The sequence below is a fragment of the Cynocephalus volans genome, chromosome 17 (assembly GCF_027409185.1).
Source record: "Cynocephalus volans isolate mCynVol1 chromosome 17, mCynVol1.pri, whole genome shotgun sequence".
NCBI lineage: Eukaryota > Metazoa > Chordata > Mammalia > Dermoptera > Cynocephalidae > Cynocephalus > Cynocephalus volans.
Window position 1 is genome coordinate 15,654,084 of NC_084476.1, and position 14,942 is coordinate 15,669,025.

The 14,942-nt window shown below is 51.8% G+C and overlaps 1 protein-coding gene across 5 annotated transcripts in view; it reads right to left on the reverse strand.

Moving 5' to 3' along the window:
• The window catches only part of DAB2IP (DAB2 interacting protein), a 188,667-nt gene that overhangs the window by 160,189 nt on the left and 13,536 nt on the right, over positions 1-14,942 (reverse strand). For 2 of the 5 annotated variants that reach the window (XM_063081871.1, XM_063081868.1), the window contains exon 1: positions 3,662-3,796. The exons of 1 other annotated variant lie outside the window; for it this stretch is intronic. In XM_063081871.1, the coding sequence (XP_062937941.1) occupies positions 3,662-3,764 (103 nt within the window). In that variant the 5' untranslated portion in view covers positions 3,765-3,796. Of the gene's footprint in view, positions 1-2,487; positions 2,682-3,661; positions 3,798-14,942 lie in introns of those variants that run through there. 2 more of the 5 variants (XM_063081869.1, XM_063081872.1) reach the window with 2 other exon arrangements.

Below are 14,942 nucleotides of genomic sequence, written 5' to 3' on the forward strand. Positions count from 1 at the left end.
GAGGAGTTTCATCAGGGCTCCTCTGTCCCGCGAGGGCCTCCCCCATAACCTCTGACATCCATCCAGGGAGCTCCCACAGCTCATCCACAGACAGGAATCACTACACCGGTGGGTGTAACAGTGTGCCCATTTTATAGTTGGGAGAAAGTTCCAGAAAGGAAAAGTAACCGGATCGATAGAGTGAAGCCAAAACTTGAATTCAGATCTCTTCGAACCCATATCCCATATTCTCTTCCTAAGAGCACCTTAGAGCTATGGTTCTCAAACTGTGATGTACCAGAGAATGGCCTGGGGAGTTATTTAAAGTGTAGATCCCTAGGTCTGGAATAAAGATATGGAATCTGCACTTTAACTGATACCCCAGATGCTTGTGATAAAAGCATTGCCAGCACACACCACAGGCACGTACACACATGGGCACGCACACAAGCACAGGGCAAAAGTAACAACTAGAAGCACGGGCTCTAAGGACAGATGCTGGGTTTGGGGCACAGCCCAGTCCAGCCCCTTACATGTTGTATTACATTGGGTGAAGTCCCTTAATCTCTCTACACCTGTTTCTTTATATGCAAAATGAGGATAAGAAAAGAATCAACCTCCTGAGGTCCTCTTAAGGATGCAAGGAAACAATATGTGTGAAGCACTCAGTATAGAGCCTGCCATATAACACTCAATAAATGGTGCTATGATCATTGCCAAACTCAGTTCCAGTGTGTTGAATGCCTAAGGGAAGGAACAGAATGCCAGGCACCAGGGAACTGCAGTGAATAATTGAGCCAGTAAGAGATGCCCGACGGGTTGTACTAGAACCAGTAGGTAGATGTAACAGGGACACAGATTTCCGCTCCAAACAGGAAGAATTTTTTAACAGACCGGAGTTACCCGATCATGGAACCAGCTGCCTACTGAGCTCTCTGTCACTAGATGATCCTAGCAAAAAGGACTAGAAGTTCACCTGGTGGGACTGCAGCACCAGGGAAGGAAGAATGGGGAAGGGGTGGCCTAGATGACTTTGAAGGCGACTTTGGACCAGGTTCTGTAGGTCAGCCCCTCTCCCCATCACACTGGTTAATTAGTTCCTTTGCTCTTCCTTGATATTTACAATAGTTACCTCCAGGCATCCAAAGGGGATGGGGAAAGGTCAGAATAGACAGAGCCTTATACTTTCTGAATAGTTAATGGCAGAGAAGGGAAGGGGTGAGGCTCTCTCAAATCTGGGGCCTATAAACCCACCGAAATCAAACGACCCCATGGATGTGTGCATCTGTGCACTTTTCTCAAAAGGGCTGGTTAAGAGGGGATGGTCCTTACCAACTTTTGAGAGGAGGGGAAACTGACACACGAGGGTGCTGGATCCCTCAGGCAGCAACAGGGCCCACGCTCCAGGGTGCAGACTGGATGTCCAAGGCTATTGCTGTCCTATGAGCCCAGTGCCTTCCTCTTAAAAGCTTCACTCCATCCCCCTAGGATGGGACCTTTCAGCTCAGAGGAGTGAGAAAACCTGTCCAAGGATACACAGTTATGGAGCATAGGAGGCTGAAGTCTGAAGCCAGGTTCTCTGAGCTCCAGAGCTGGGTGTTTGGTTTGGTTTTTTAAGTCTTAGGTGAACTGTCCTAGGTCAAGAAAACACAGAAAAGAGCTAACATTAAAGAGGAAAAGTGTTAAAGGTCATGATCCACATTGGTGACAAACTACCTACTCACCCATCCATAATCAAAATTAAGGTAGAATTTCCTCCCTAAATAGCAGAAGAGGGCAGAGGCAGAGGAGGGCAGTTTCTATGAGACTCACACCAGGCAGCTCAAGGGTGGACCATCCCGAAACCAGAAAACCCCACCATCGTTCCCGCCAGGCTGGAAACTGGAACTTACAGGCTTTGCTTCCTGGGCTACTCTGCTTACCTCAAGGTATTTTCATGGAGGTGGGGTTCAAAGTAGTCCCGGAAACGGAAAAGAGACATCACTTCAACGACCTCACCTCCCTGGTAATTGACGACTGGCTAGGATTGAACTAGAAACACGCAAAACTTGGGTGCCCCGTGGAGTGCCTGGCTCTGGGCAGAGAGGGTCGACCGCTCGACCACCGACCCCCAGGGTGAGCTGAGGAGGGTCTGCAGTTCGGTGGGTCGCTAAAAGCTTTGCGGATGGGTAGGCTGGAGAACCCCCCACCCCGGGTGCCGTCCCTGTGACTCCAGTGCAGTTCTCGCTCAAGGAGCAGCGTCGGCCCTGGGCCCCCGCGTTCGAGCTCCAGGCAGCGCGCAAACAAAAGTTGAAAGGGTCGATGCAGGGCGCAAAAATCCTTGCGGGAGGAGGAAGTGGGGGGGGGGACGGGGCGGTGAATAAGGTAAACTCGCGGCCCTTTCCTCAGTCCCGGACCCAAATACCCCTTTCATCAGCGCCCCCAGATCCTCTCGCGTACCGGATTTCGCTTGGATCTCTGCAAGCCTCCAGGACTCCCTCAACCTGACCTGGGGCCCCTGGCTTTTACCTCTACGGGCCGGCCGGGCCTCGGGGCGCTGCCATCCCAAAGGCGCCGGAACCCGAGCGGCCCGGGGTCGGGGTCGCGAAGTGGAGGAGTCGCGGGGTGGCTGCAGGAAAGTTTCAGTCTCGCCAGCCGGGCGGATCGGAGCGGAGCGGGCCGGGCTGGCGGCGGGCCCGGCAGGAGCGCGCTCCGGCCGGCTCCGCGCCTCCCCCGGCGCCGCAGCTCTCCGGCTCCCGGGTTCCCCCGGCCACCCGTCCGGCCCAGCCCTGCCAATCGCAGGCCCAGGCGCCCGCAGCTCCGCCCGCCCGGCCTGGGACCGAGTGGGGGCGGGGCGGGGCGGGTGCGCACCTGTTTGGCCAATCGATCCCCCCCCCACCACCCCGCCCAGGCCAGACTGGGCAGGGCCGACCCTCTCGGCTCGGAGTACACGCCCCCACCCCGGCTCTGGCCTGGGATCCCCGCGGTGTCACACGCCCCCTTCGCTACACCGGCCTGGCCGGGTCAAGCGCGCCCGCGGTCTCAGCTAGCGCGCCGAGGATCTTCCCCAGCCCCCGTGAGTTCAAAGAGAAAAGCCCAGCTTCAGCCCCGGGGTTAGAGGGGTTCGGGACCGAGGAGCGGGTCGCGACTTTGCTTTACTTACCCCTCTTCCACCCTACAACTCCCGGCTCCCGCAAGGATCTTCGCTCGTCCCCTGACCCTTTAAACTTTCCTGTGCGCTCTGCCTGGATCTCTGACCTCAGTGGGCGAGGGCCGGTGCGCGGCTCAGAGCTTTGCAAGAGGACGGTGCTCGGGGTCACGCGGAAGGTACCCCAGCACTCCCACCAGCGTAAACTCCCGAGGACCCCCGCTGGCTCGGACGAACTTCTCGCGAATGCTAGCCATCCCCTTCAGCGGGTCCCCCCACTTCTCTTGGGGGACGCAACCAATATTAAAACTTGACGATTTTATTGTCCCATTTCCCAGATAGGAACACTGAGGCCAGAGGGGGCGAACGCTTCTCAGACCGTGGTCGCAGGACCACAACCTTTTCATATTAAAGGTGAATTTGCAGAGAGCGCCGGGCTCCTTTCCCCGAACCCTGTGCGGACTCCTTGGTTGGCTCCACCTCGCCCCCCGCCGAAAGGTCCCCAGCAAGTGCCCCGGTAGAGCGAGAGCACGCCTGCAGCCCGCCCGGCCTTACCTCGGCAGCAAAGCGTGTCCTCGCAGAGCGCGCCGGCGGGAGGCCCCAGCAGGGGCAGGGAGGCCCAGGCGAGGGCAAGAGAGGCCGCACCGCCGGCTCCCATCCCGGACGGCCTCGGCCTCGGGGGTCGATCCCGGGCCAGGCCCCGGGTAGAGGCTGTGCAGGGCTTCCCGGGCTCCTTCGGCTATCCAGGCTCCGGGCACCGACCGTGGCGGCCGGGGCTCCGGGTGGGTACAGGCCGCTCTGGGCAGGGCGCTATTTTTAGCGAGAGCTGCTCTCCCAGTCGGACAGACAGAACCAGTTAATTCAGCCTCTCAGGAAGGGCCTGCACGCGGAGCTCCCCGGAAAGGCAGCCGCAGCCCTGCTGAAAGTTGATCCTTCGCATTCCTGCCTCTCGAGGCGGGAGGGCGGGAGGACGCCTCTTATTCCAGGGGGAAGCCGGCGTCCTCTCTGAAGGCAGCGCCCGGGCCAAGTGCACGCCCAGGATGGGGCTCTCTAAACTTACTTTGAAACCTGGCCCGACTTCCTTGTGCTGACCCCAAGCCTTAGACGATGGCCCATAAAATGCCCACCTACCATCTCACCCTTCCTGCTGGTCTCCAGCACTGGGAAGATCCCCTCAGAAATGGGGTCTGAGCCCCAGCATGCGACAGAAGCCAGCACACAGTCACCACTCGGGAGCTACTTGTTGAATTAAAGGAAGGAGGGAGTGAAAACCGGATCCCAGGGTCAGTAGAAGTCTGCAGAGTCTGGGCAATATGGGATGGACCAACACGGTGCTTGGAAATCTGATGGAACCCCTAATTCAACACTTTCTGGCTGTGTGGCTTAGCACATCATCTCACCTCTGTGCCTCGGTTTCCTCTTCTGCAAAAGGGAGTTTGAGGACTCCAAGAGATAATGTATGAAATAGCCCTTAGTAAACAAAAGCACTACACGGCTGTTCATGTAATGAGTGATGAGAGAGAGGGATGAGAAGATGGAAACATGGATCTGCCCTCAGGAAGCCGCTAGCTCTTCTAATTCAAGAGAGGAGGTGCTAGGGACCTTAAAAGATACAACTAGACCACGTGGTATTGGCCCAAGGATGGATAAATAGGCCAACGGACTAGAATAGATGCTGCAAAAATAGACCCACATATGCATGGAAACTACATAGAGCTGCAGGTCAGTGGGGAAAGGGTGGGCTTTTCCGCTAAATGATGCTGGAGCAATTGGATGTCCATATTAGAAAAAGTGAGATGGAATCCCTACCTCACACCATGCATAGAAGATCAACTCCAAGTGTACTGAAAACTTAAACACAAAAAACATCATAACAGGGAAGGATTTCATCAAGAAGACCCAAAAAGCACAAACCATCAAGAAAATGATCGATACATTTAATTAAAATGTAAAACTTCTGTTTATCAAAAGAAGATATTTGCAACATAATATCCAAAATGTACAAAGACCTTCTACACATCAATTTTCAAAAGGAACAATAAAAAAGTGGGCAAAATATATGAACAGGCAATTTGTGGATAAGGAAACATGAATGGCCAATAAACATATTCAAAGATAGTCAGCCTCACTAGTAATCAGGGGAATGTGAAATAAAACCCCAGTGAAGTGCCGTTTCACACCTGTCAGATTGGCACAAAAACAAAGCAGGACAGCAGGGATATGGAGCACGGAGAACTCTCTTCCACTGCTGGCAGGAGAGGAAATGGGTACAGCCACTCTGGAAAATGATTTGGCAACATTTAGAAAAATTGAAGCTGCTCTTACCACAGTGACCCAAAGTCTTCACTTTTGCAACATACTAGAGAACCTCGTGCTCATTGCAGCAGTGTTTATACTAAAAAAGAATCTGAAACAGCCTCAATGTCCATCAGCAGAAGAATGCATATACAAATTGTGGATTGGTCAGTGAAACTCTATAGTGCAATAGAAATGAATGACTAGAGATTTGTTTTAAATCTCAAATGAGGGCAGGGAGAGCAGGTTACAGAAGATCAAACTGTATGGTATCATTCATACAGATTCTTTAAACATGCAAAACAAAATACCATATATTACATAGAAATAAACTATGAAGACATTCAGAGGAAGGATAAATACACCATCTGCAAAGTGTTTACCTCTGAGGGTAGAGAGAGATGTGATGGGGTGGAAGGAGGGAGCATTGCCCATTTTGGTAAGGTTTTATTTCTTGACCCAGGTGGCAGGTACACAGGTGTTTGTCTTCTTCATAACTTTTTTTAAAGCACAGACCAAGCATGGTGTGAGTCCACATAAAATCTAGTCCTGCCTGACTCATGGTGAAAGTGCTCAGTAAATCTTAAAAACATGAATAGCCCCATGCCTGGTCTCCACTGGCATCCTTTACACCCTAGTCCCAGCCAGCTGAGACTGCCCCCACCCACGAACCACCATGCAACCAGGTCTCCCAAGCGCCCAACCTCTATCCTACTTTTATGCATTTGCACACCCTGTTTAATCTTCCTAAAATGCCTGTTCTTTCTATCTCTGCCAGGCCAGTGCCTGTTTCTCCTATTACAATGCAGCTCAGGCATTCCAGCCCATGGAAAACTCCTGGGAGGCCTTCACGGATTCTCCCAAGCAGAGAGTTCCCCCAGCACCTGCCCACTCCACTGTTTGTATTTATCGCATTGTGGATTGCTGCACCTAGTTAGTGGGTCTGTCTCCTGGAGCAGACTGTGTGCTCTCCCAAGTCACAAACCTTGTCTGAGCCACCACAGCAGCCCCACCACCTGCACAGGGGCCTGGCCTCAGGAAGATTTGTTGAATGAATAAAAGAGCTGAGTGGACCCAAATACTCAGAAACCAAAAGGGGTGATGCCAAACTCTCAAAAGGAAAGCAGTCCCACCACCTGCTAGATTGACTGTTTGGTCTTCATTGAGTATTTTTGATGGTAATGTGACCTTTGGGGTCACAGAGACTGTATTCACATCCAGGCTGAGCCCCTTGCAAGCTGTGTAACCTAAGGCATGCCACTACACTCCTCTGTGCTGCCTCAGTTTTGGGGGCTGCTCAACCAGGATGTGATCAGGGCTTATTGCAAGCAGTTATAATGAGGACTCAGTGAGATCACAGAGGCAAAATGTGTGGCCACGTTCTTTGTGCAGGTAGCAATGATGCAAATATTGGCCAAAAGGAGATGTCTGCAGGAGAGGGTGGAAGAAACCCAACTGGGAGGCTGATAAGAAATTTCAGGGGGTATTCTCCAGTGCTGAACAAATGCATGCACCTGGAGGCTGGCCCAGGAGGTGGGAGGGTCAGAAGATGCTCCAAGTTAGTGTTCCTGATGCTCCTTCCTCCTGTCCTTTGTCCCCTTCCCCCCAACACACACACCCGGATGAGAGGCTGCACAGCATTTCAGAACCACAGACCCTCCTCTCTGTCTCCCCATGGCCACTCTGGCCCGCTCCAATCTGTTCTCGCACGTAGCCCAAGGATCCCAATCTGGACCCGTCTTTTCCTTGCCAGCTTCCATCTGTAGGGGCAACAGAGCCTGAGGCACCTTCCCCAGGGATGCGTCTGAAGTGATTTACCATATGCATCATCTGCACTATATATGCAAAATCCACATATGTCCACTTGTCAGGAGCTTCCATCAAAGTAACATACAGGAGAGCAAATTGCTTATGGTCCAGACTCTAGAAGATGAGTTGGCCGGCGTTACATGTTGTACAAGCAAACAAATGTATAATGTCGGCAGGGATATATGGTCCCTGGAAAAGAACATCACTGAGTGCTTCAAGGGTTCCCATGAGACTTTCTGGGCTAATGAGCCAATCTCTTTGATCCGGATCTCACCGGACAACGTAATATTATCCTGGTGACATGGACATTAGCCACCAATGGCACTTTGTCCCATGCAAATTTCTGTGCGAGGCAGGAATCCCACCCAGTTTAAAGTCTGCCATCTTTCTCAATGGCTCTCAGGAAGGGCACCAATGACCTGTTTGTTGGTAACACAGAAGGATACTTCTTTATCTCACCCGACCTCTGGGTAATTCTTAACCCCATGGAAATTCTCTGCTCCCTTTCATCTCACCACCTGCCAGTTTTCCACTAGTTCTTTGGTCACTTTTTTCCTTCCTTGGCTACCTCAGCTCACTCTGCTGAGCTGCAAAAGTTGGAGTTAGAGACTGTTGGAGTCCTCTTTTCCTCCTAGACTCTCTCCACAGGCACTTCAACTTCACGAAGCCCATGGCTTCCACCATTGTCTTTATGCTGATGATTCCCCATTTCCAGTGCGGTCCACGTGCTGTCGTCTCTTGCCTAGACTTCAGTGAGAACTGAGCTGGTTCCCTGCATCCACCTGGATCCTCTCCCCGTTGGTCCTATCAGTTCTCCTCATGAGGTTTTCAAAGCACAAATCTGATCCTATCACCCCCACTTCTGCTTAAAATTGTTCAATAGCTTCTTGCTGCTTTCATGTGTCCTCCAGGCCCTGGGTGGTCTGACCCCTGCCCACCTCTCCGGTTTCATTTCTTCCTGTCCTCCCCCTCCCAGGCTGCCTTCTTCAGCCAACTTCTCCAGCCACCTTCCAGCTCCTCAAGTATGCCACGCTTCCTGCCATGACTTTAGAACACTCTGTCCCCTCCCCTCCTAGGCCCAGTTACCTTCTTCCAGTTGGTGGCTGCACATTCATTGTATGATCACTTAATGAATGTGTTGCACTGCTGGGGGCTGGGCGACCCTGAGCTTTCCTCATTGTTGCATCTCCTCCTGACCCCAACAAGGGCCCCAGCACACAGTAGGTGCTTCATAAATGTCTGTTAAATGAATAAGTGAACCCACGTTTGCTTGCATGCCTTCATGATAGGCTCTGTTTATCATTGTTGGACACTGTTAGTGGCCAGAAATTTCTACATCTTTGTCCTCTGATACATTTGCAAGTTTGAGTGCTTTGCCAGGTGCTTTGTGTGTTCTCTCATTTAATTCTCACAACCACCTCTGAGAAGGTTCTAGTATTATGAATTTCCACTTGACAGTTGAGGAAACTGAGGCTCAGAGAGTTTAAGCTACTTGTGCAAAATTGCACAGCATGGAAATGGCAGAGCCTCTATTCAAATCCATGTCTGTTTGACTCCAAATCCTGGGCTTTGTAACTATTATGCCCCACCACCATATTCATGCATGCATCTTCATAGGTGTACAAACTAAGCAACTACTTCATTTCTTGTTGGGGTGATGGGCCCCTACTTGAAGATGGAAGTGAGATTCAAAACTGCATTGACTAAAGCATATGATGAAGACCCTGGCCCACAGGATCCCTGAGGCAGGGATGACTTGGATGGTGGGGAGGGGAGGGAAGGAGGAGAGAGAAGCCCTGATCCAGTGAGCATGTGGGACAGTGAGGGTCACAGAGAATAAATAGTGGAAATTGACAAACCTCGCTTCTGCCTATGGGGTGTTTGAGAATTAAATACCCAGAGAGAGTGGAACTGGTGTCAGACGCTATGCATAGAGGAGGAATCAGGTGATACTGAGCAGGAGAATGGCTCCAGTTCCCAGAGCAGAACTGCTCAGAGGGATGCAGCCCTGCCTGAGTCTACTCTGCCCTGGGTGCTTTGCTTCCACCTCCGCAGTTTCTCTCACACCCACCTCTGCTGTCCATGGATTTCCCCAGTGCCTGAGTCCATGTCAATGGGCCCCCTGTGTGCTGGGCCCTGGGCTGGGTGCTGGGGACACAGTGAGCTGCTCGCAGGTGCAGGGGGAATAGGCAGACAGTGATGCCACCAGGGTGCATGGAGCACCACCATGTGCTGACCCATGGCTCACACACAAGACACCCCAGAGTGCTGCTGAGCACAGCTGCTAATTGGGAAGTCAGGGGGTAGGTGGGTGGCTGTGAGCCCTGTGCTATCCTGGGGTGGGAGCGGAAGGGGTGGCTCCAGGAGGGGCTTCCACAGAGATGACCTCTGAATGCATCTTAAAGGAGAGAGAAAAGTTAGCCAGGCAAAGAGGAAGCAGCCCATGCAAAAGCAGGCAGTGTGACACGGCCCTGCCAGCATGCTCAGGGAATTACCGTCAAGCAGTCCTGGAGCGTCCAGTGGGAGGGGAGCAGCCATGTGAGAGGGGGGAGGAAAAAGAGGCAGGGCTGGGTCATGAGGGCCTTGCACGCCATGCCCAGGAGCTCAGACTTTCAGGGCTACTGGGAGATCTGAAGCAGGGGACGGACATAGCCAACTCTTGAGTTTTAGAGAAATCCCTTCATCTGGAAGAGGAAGATGGATTTATAGGGAACAGACTGGAGACTAGCAAGAGCATAATCTGGGAGGTGACCAGGAGGTGAGGAAGGACGGTCAGACAGCTCGAAGGAGGAATTTGGTCAGAAGGAAGATGAGATTGGATGGTTACTGGAGGGGAATGTTTTGGGCTTGGGGGGTGGCAGTAGATGCTGTCATATACTATTCAGATCCCCCCTTCAGGAAGGAAGATTCACTCTCCCACAGGTGTGGGGAGGCTGCTGGAGAGAGAGAGCCACCTCTCCAGAAGCTGCACTTCCTTCCTGGGGTGTCCTGCACCCAGTGACTGATCAACCCAGGGGCATAAATGCCTGGCCCCTTGACCCTACTCAGGACAAGTCTGAAGGGCCATCCTAGCTCCAGACACCCTCCCCAGCCCCACCTCCACCCCCAGTGTAGGGTGGGCTGAGCCATCCACCAAGACTGCAAGGCAGCCCAGGTTCTCCCTCTGCCCAGTCCTGCTCCCTTCCCTTCCCTTCCACAGGTGTTGGGCCCAAGAGCACCCCTACAAGCCTCCTGCACGCTAATACCTCTCAGAGTCTGCCTCCTGGGGAACCCAACTGGTGACAGGGAGGACAGAAAGCACTTGCTGGGTGTCCTGGCTGATGGGAATCACTCAACAGAAAGTGTGACTTTGAAGCTGCCAGTGAGAGAGGTGAGCCACACTCAAGGCAGCCAGCGAGGTCCCAAGAGGGGACAAGGAGGCGGCTCATCCTGAGACAGAAACCGAAGTTGGAGGCGACCTGCGGTGGGGGTGAGGTCAGGAAATGCAGGGAGTCACTTTCTTAACTTCTTTTTTTTCCTGTGCAGCCAGAGGTAAGGTTGGCTGCCAAGTAAGTAAAATAATTACATAAGAAAGTCATTACCGTAGTGCATAATAAATGTTGCCTCAGCAGTAGTAAGAAGTGCACGGCCACAAAGGGCGGACGGGACTTTGCCAGGTCGTGTGTCCATAGCAGGAAGTCACACCGGGCAGAGAACACAGTTGGGAGGCAATGAGGGGGACTGGGGGTAAGATCACCAGATGAAATACAAGATGCCCAGTTAAATGTAAATTTTACATAAACAATGAATACCTTTTTCGTATAAGTATGTCCTATGCAATTTTGGGACACACTTATGCTAATACATTATCTGTTGTTTATCTCATCACTTTCTGGGACCCCTCCCTGCCAGCAGTCCATCCTAGTGGGTCCCCCACACTTCGGCCCAGGTAATTCTCAAATTCTATCTTATCCCTCCCTTGCTCAAACACCTCTAGTGGCTCCCTGTTGTCCAAACCCTCAACTGGTCATTTGAGGCCCTCTGTTTTCTGATCCCCAGCCACCCTCTCAACCTCTTCACCCACCCATAAGCGCCTCCTTTCATTTCCTCCCTCTGGATTTTTTGCTCCAGCTTTTTCCTCTGCCTACAGTGCCCTCTCCCCAAGTCCACTCTTCCAGGATGCCTCCTAGATCTAGATCTGTCTGGGTGGGTGGATGCCGTCATCTCTGCTGGTTAATAGCAGTAGCACCTTGGACAAGTCAGTTCACTTCTCTGAGCCTCCATTTCCTTGTGTCTAAAATGGGCACAATCTCATCAGATTGCTGATGGGACAACAGACTGTGTTTAGAAAGCATCAGACACACTCTTGAATGTTGGTACTCTCGGTGCCTATGCCTAGATCACCACCTGGCACCCAGTGGGCACAAATGCACATTTGCTGAATTGAATTGACTCAAAGGTCCTGAGCTCTCACAGTTTGACTTGCTTCTCGGAATTACCATGCCCAACAGTGAAATTTAGACAAATCCAATTTCCTGTATTAAGATGATCTGAAAAGAGGTGAATTCTGATTGCATCAAGGGCTTCTCCCCCTGTTGACAAGGGGCCAAACCAACTCCCCAGAAAGGGTCCATTTTGGCCAAACATGGCGGCCAGCCTCTCCAGCTCAAAGCAGGTGACATCAGCCACACACATACCTGTCTCAAGCCCTCCCAATCCCAGACCACAAAAGGTGATTTCTTATAATCATTAGCATAATTACCCAAATGCAATGATATTGAGAAGCAATTAGATGAGCCTGTGATTTTTGCACAGTTATCTGTCTCAAGTAAGTCACCTGAAGTTCATCTGCCATCAGGATTCATGGCTGCATTCCGTAATCATAGGGAATTATTTTGCTAATAACAGAGGTACCTTGATCTGATTTAGTTTTAATGCCAGGAGGTGCTCTCCCAGAATAATCGGCTTCAGGGCAATTCCAATTTCCAGGTTTGTTACACGTTCTGGAGAGAAGATTCAATTCAAGGAGGCTGAAGTTACTTCTTTATCACCCAAAGTCATCTAAGGGCGAAATGGAATCCTACCTCTATGTGCTTGCAAAAAAACATGGGGAGAGGCCCAGTGGCAGGGAGCTGGGTGGTTTTCCAGCCAAGAGGAATGACTGGAGAACACCGATGGGTTAGGACTGGGTCAAGTTAGATCCACGGGGCATTCCATGGAAGAACCCTAATTTTTCCTGTGTTCATTCATTATCTCATTCATTTTCCATATCTGGGCTCTCTCCTCAGCAAGACTAGTCCCTGCTATTATTTGAGTACAAATAATATTAACAAACACTTACACAGCCCTGTCCTAGGTGCTTCAACGCTTATCAACTCATTACATTCTGTGAGGGAGGTGGGTGCTACTATGTCCCCATTTTGCAGATGAGAAAGCTGAGGCAGAGAAGTTAAGAAACTTGCCTCGGGTCACACAGCAAGTAACAGGCATTACTGAGATTTGAACCTTAGACTGTGAGCTTCCCCAAGTTCATATGCAAGGAGGAAACTTGAGCTCACCAGGAATTGTACAGCCCCTACTCTGTGCTCTCATGTACTCCTCACAACAACCCTGGGACGGAGATGGTGTTAGTCCCACTAGATTGATTAAGAAACTGAGTCTCAAGAGGGTGTCGATTTGTCCAAGGTCAATGCAGTGAGTAAATGGAGGACTTGGGACTTGAACCCTAAGCTTCTGATTATAAACCTAGCATCTCACAGGCCTGGCTAAAGCTGGGAAATCTGTGATATGATTTTGAACAGCTTTGGCAGCAGGCTGGGTATAACGTAATTAGGTGACCAGCGCCCAGCTACATTCCCTGATTCCGACTTTGGGGCAGTTTCTCTTCTCCAACCCCCCTCGTCCCAGAAACCAAGTGTGCTTTGTTGCCATTTCATGTTACCATACAAAACCTACTTTCAGATTCCTATTCATTCACTCATGTGTTTGTGCTTTCAAAAGTGTGCTGTGCAGTTCAGCAAGAAGGGCCAGGAGGTAGAGGTGGCTCTGTCATTTTGTCCTCCCTGGGTACTGGGAGCAAAACCCATTCCTCTCTAGGCCTCATCTTCCCATCTTTACAAGAAGAGGGGGGTGGGTTAGAGCTGTGCTCTTTAAACTAACTGAGACACAGAGCTCTCGTTTCAAATGAAAACATTCAGGCAAGCCCAGTGCTTCTCTCAGATGAAAGTGAACTGCTCTGGTCAAGCGTGTTAGGGGAAGGGAGTCTCCCCTACATGGCCACCTCTAAGCATCTTCTTGGAAGTTAGAAAGCCACTGGCCTGGACAGAGTCTGTGGGCTCTCAGAGTTCCCAAAGCCAGGAATCTGGGATCCACTGGTGGCCAGTGATGCCTGCAGAGTGCTGTGCGGGCAGCTAAATGCCCCCCTGGGACCTCTCCCACTAGTCCCCTGAACACCCATCCTGCCTTGATGGCAACATGGAGGGCCAAATCCTAGAGGGGTCCTTCAGCAAGTCCAGGCTGTGCTCAAGACCCACCTCTGGGGGAACAACCTGTCCGGGAATTTCCCCGCAGAGAAATGGTTCCTGTTCCTATGCTCAGGGCTGTGGGGTCAGTGTGTCCTGTTATGTTCCCTGGTGTCCAAAAGGACACAGGTTACTCACCCCACTCCTGTTGCCCATTGGGTTTTTTTTTTTTTTTTTTTTTTTGGCAGCTGGTGGGTACAGGGATCTAAACCTGTGACCTTGATGTTATAAGTCTGTACTCTAACCAGCTGAGCAAACCAGCCAGCCCATGTTGGCCATCAGTTTTATCTCTCGTCTTCTTCCTTTTCTAGAAAACTATTTTTCATTCCTCCTTCTGTCCCTCCCTCCTTCCTTCAACAAATGCTCCTAAGAGCCAGCCAGCTTTCTGTTCCAGGCTTGGGGCTACAGGGGAATGAGATAAATGTGGGGAGGGGCTGCCCTCAACACAGAGCCTTCACCCCCAGAGACAGCTGTATCCTAAAGTGATGGGTGCCACCAACCACTAGCAGTCAGTCATTGAGGCTTCCTGGAGGCAGTGGTGACCAGAAGGGCCCAGCACAGGAGTAGGAGTTAGCCCCGTTTGGGGGGTACTGCGGGTGGGGAGGAGGCAAGCATTTCAGGCTCAGAAGACAGGCGTGGGAGACTGCAGAGGCTTTGCGACCCACTCATCTCTTGGTTTGGCTGAAGAGAGAAGTGGGCATTGGGGGGCCATTGCAGGGAGGCTGAGGTATGTTGTCCAGGATGCAGGGAGCGGGTTGCCAAGGGCCCTAAGGGGCTGTCCGAGAGCTGGGGAATTGACCCCGAGGGTCATGGGGAGCCAGTGGAAGGTTTTAAGCAGGTCAGGTGGGAGGCTAGACCTGCATTACAGAAGCTCATCTGGCTGCACACAGTTGGGGGTGGGGAGACTGTGGAAATGGGGCTTCCCTTCCCTTTCTCACCTCCCCAACCCCCCACCCCCACCCCAGCACTCCAAGCAACCCTATTCCCTCTGAGACACAGCACATGGACAGCAGGAAGGGGGCTCTGGGCTGCCCGTTATTCATCCCACCCTGGCCTGGCCCCCAGCCTGGAAGGCGGCCCCTGACCTCTTCACCTCCAGGCCCGTGGGTCAGGAAGAGTTTGAAACTCATCTCCACTGGCTGGAATGCTTTGATTTCAGGGTCCTCTGGAAATAGCCTGTTTGTGAAGAGAAGCTCAGGCAGAAGAGGCGCTTCCAACCCCCTTCCAGCCCC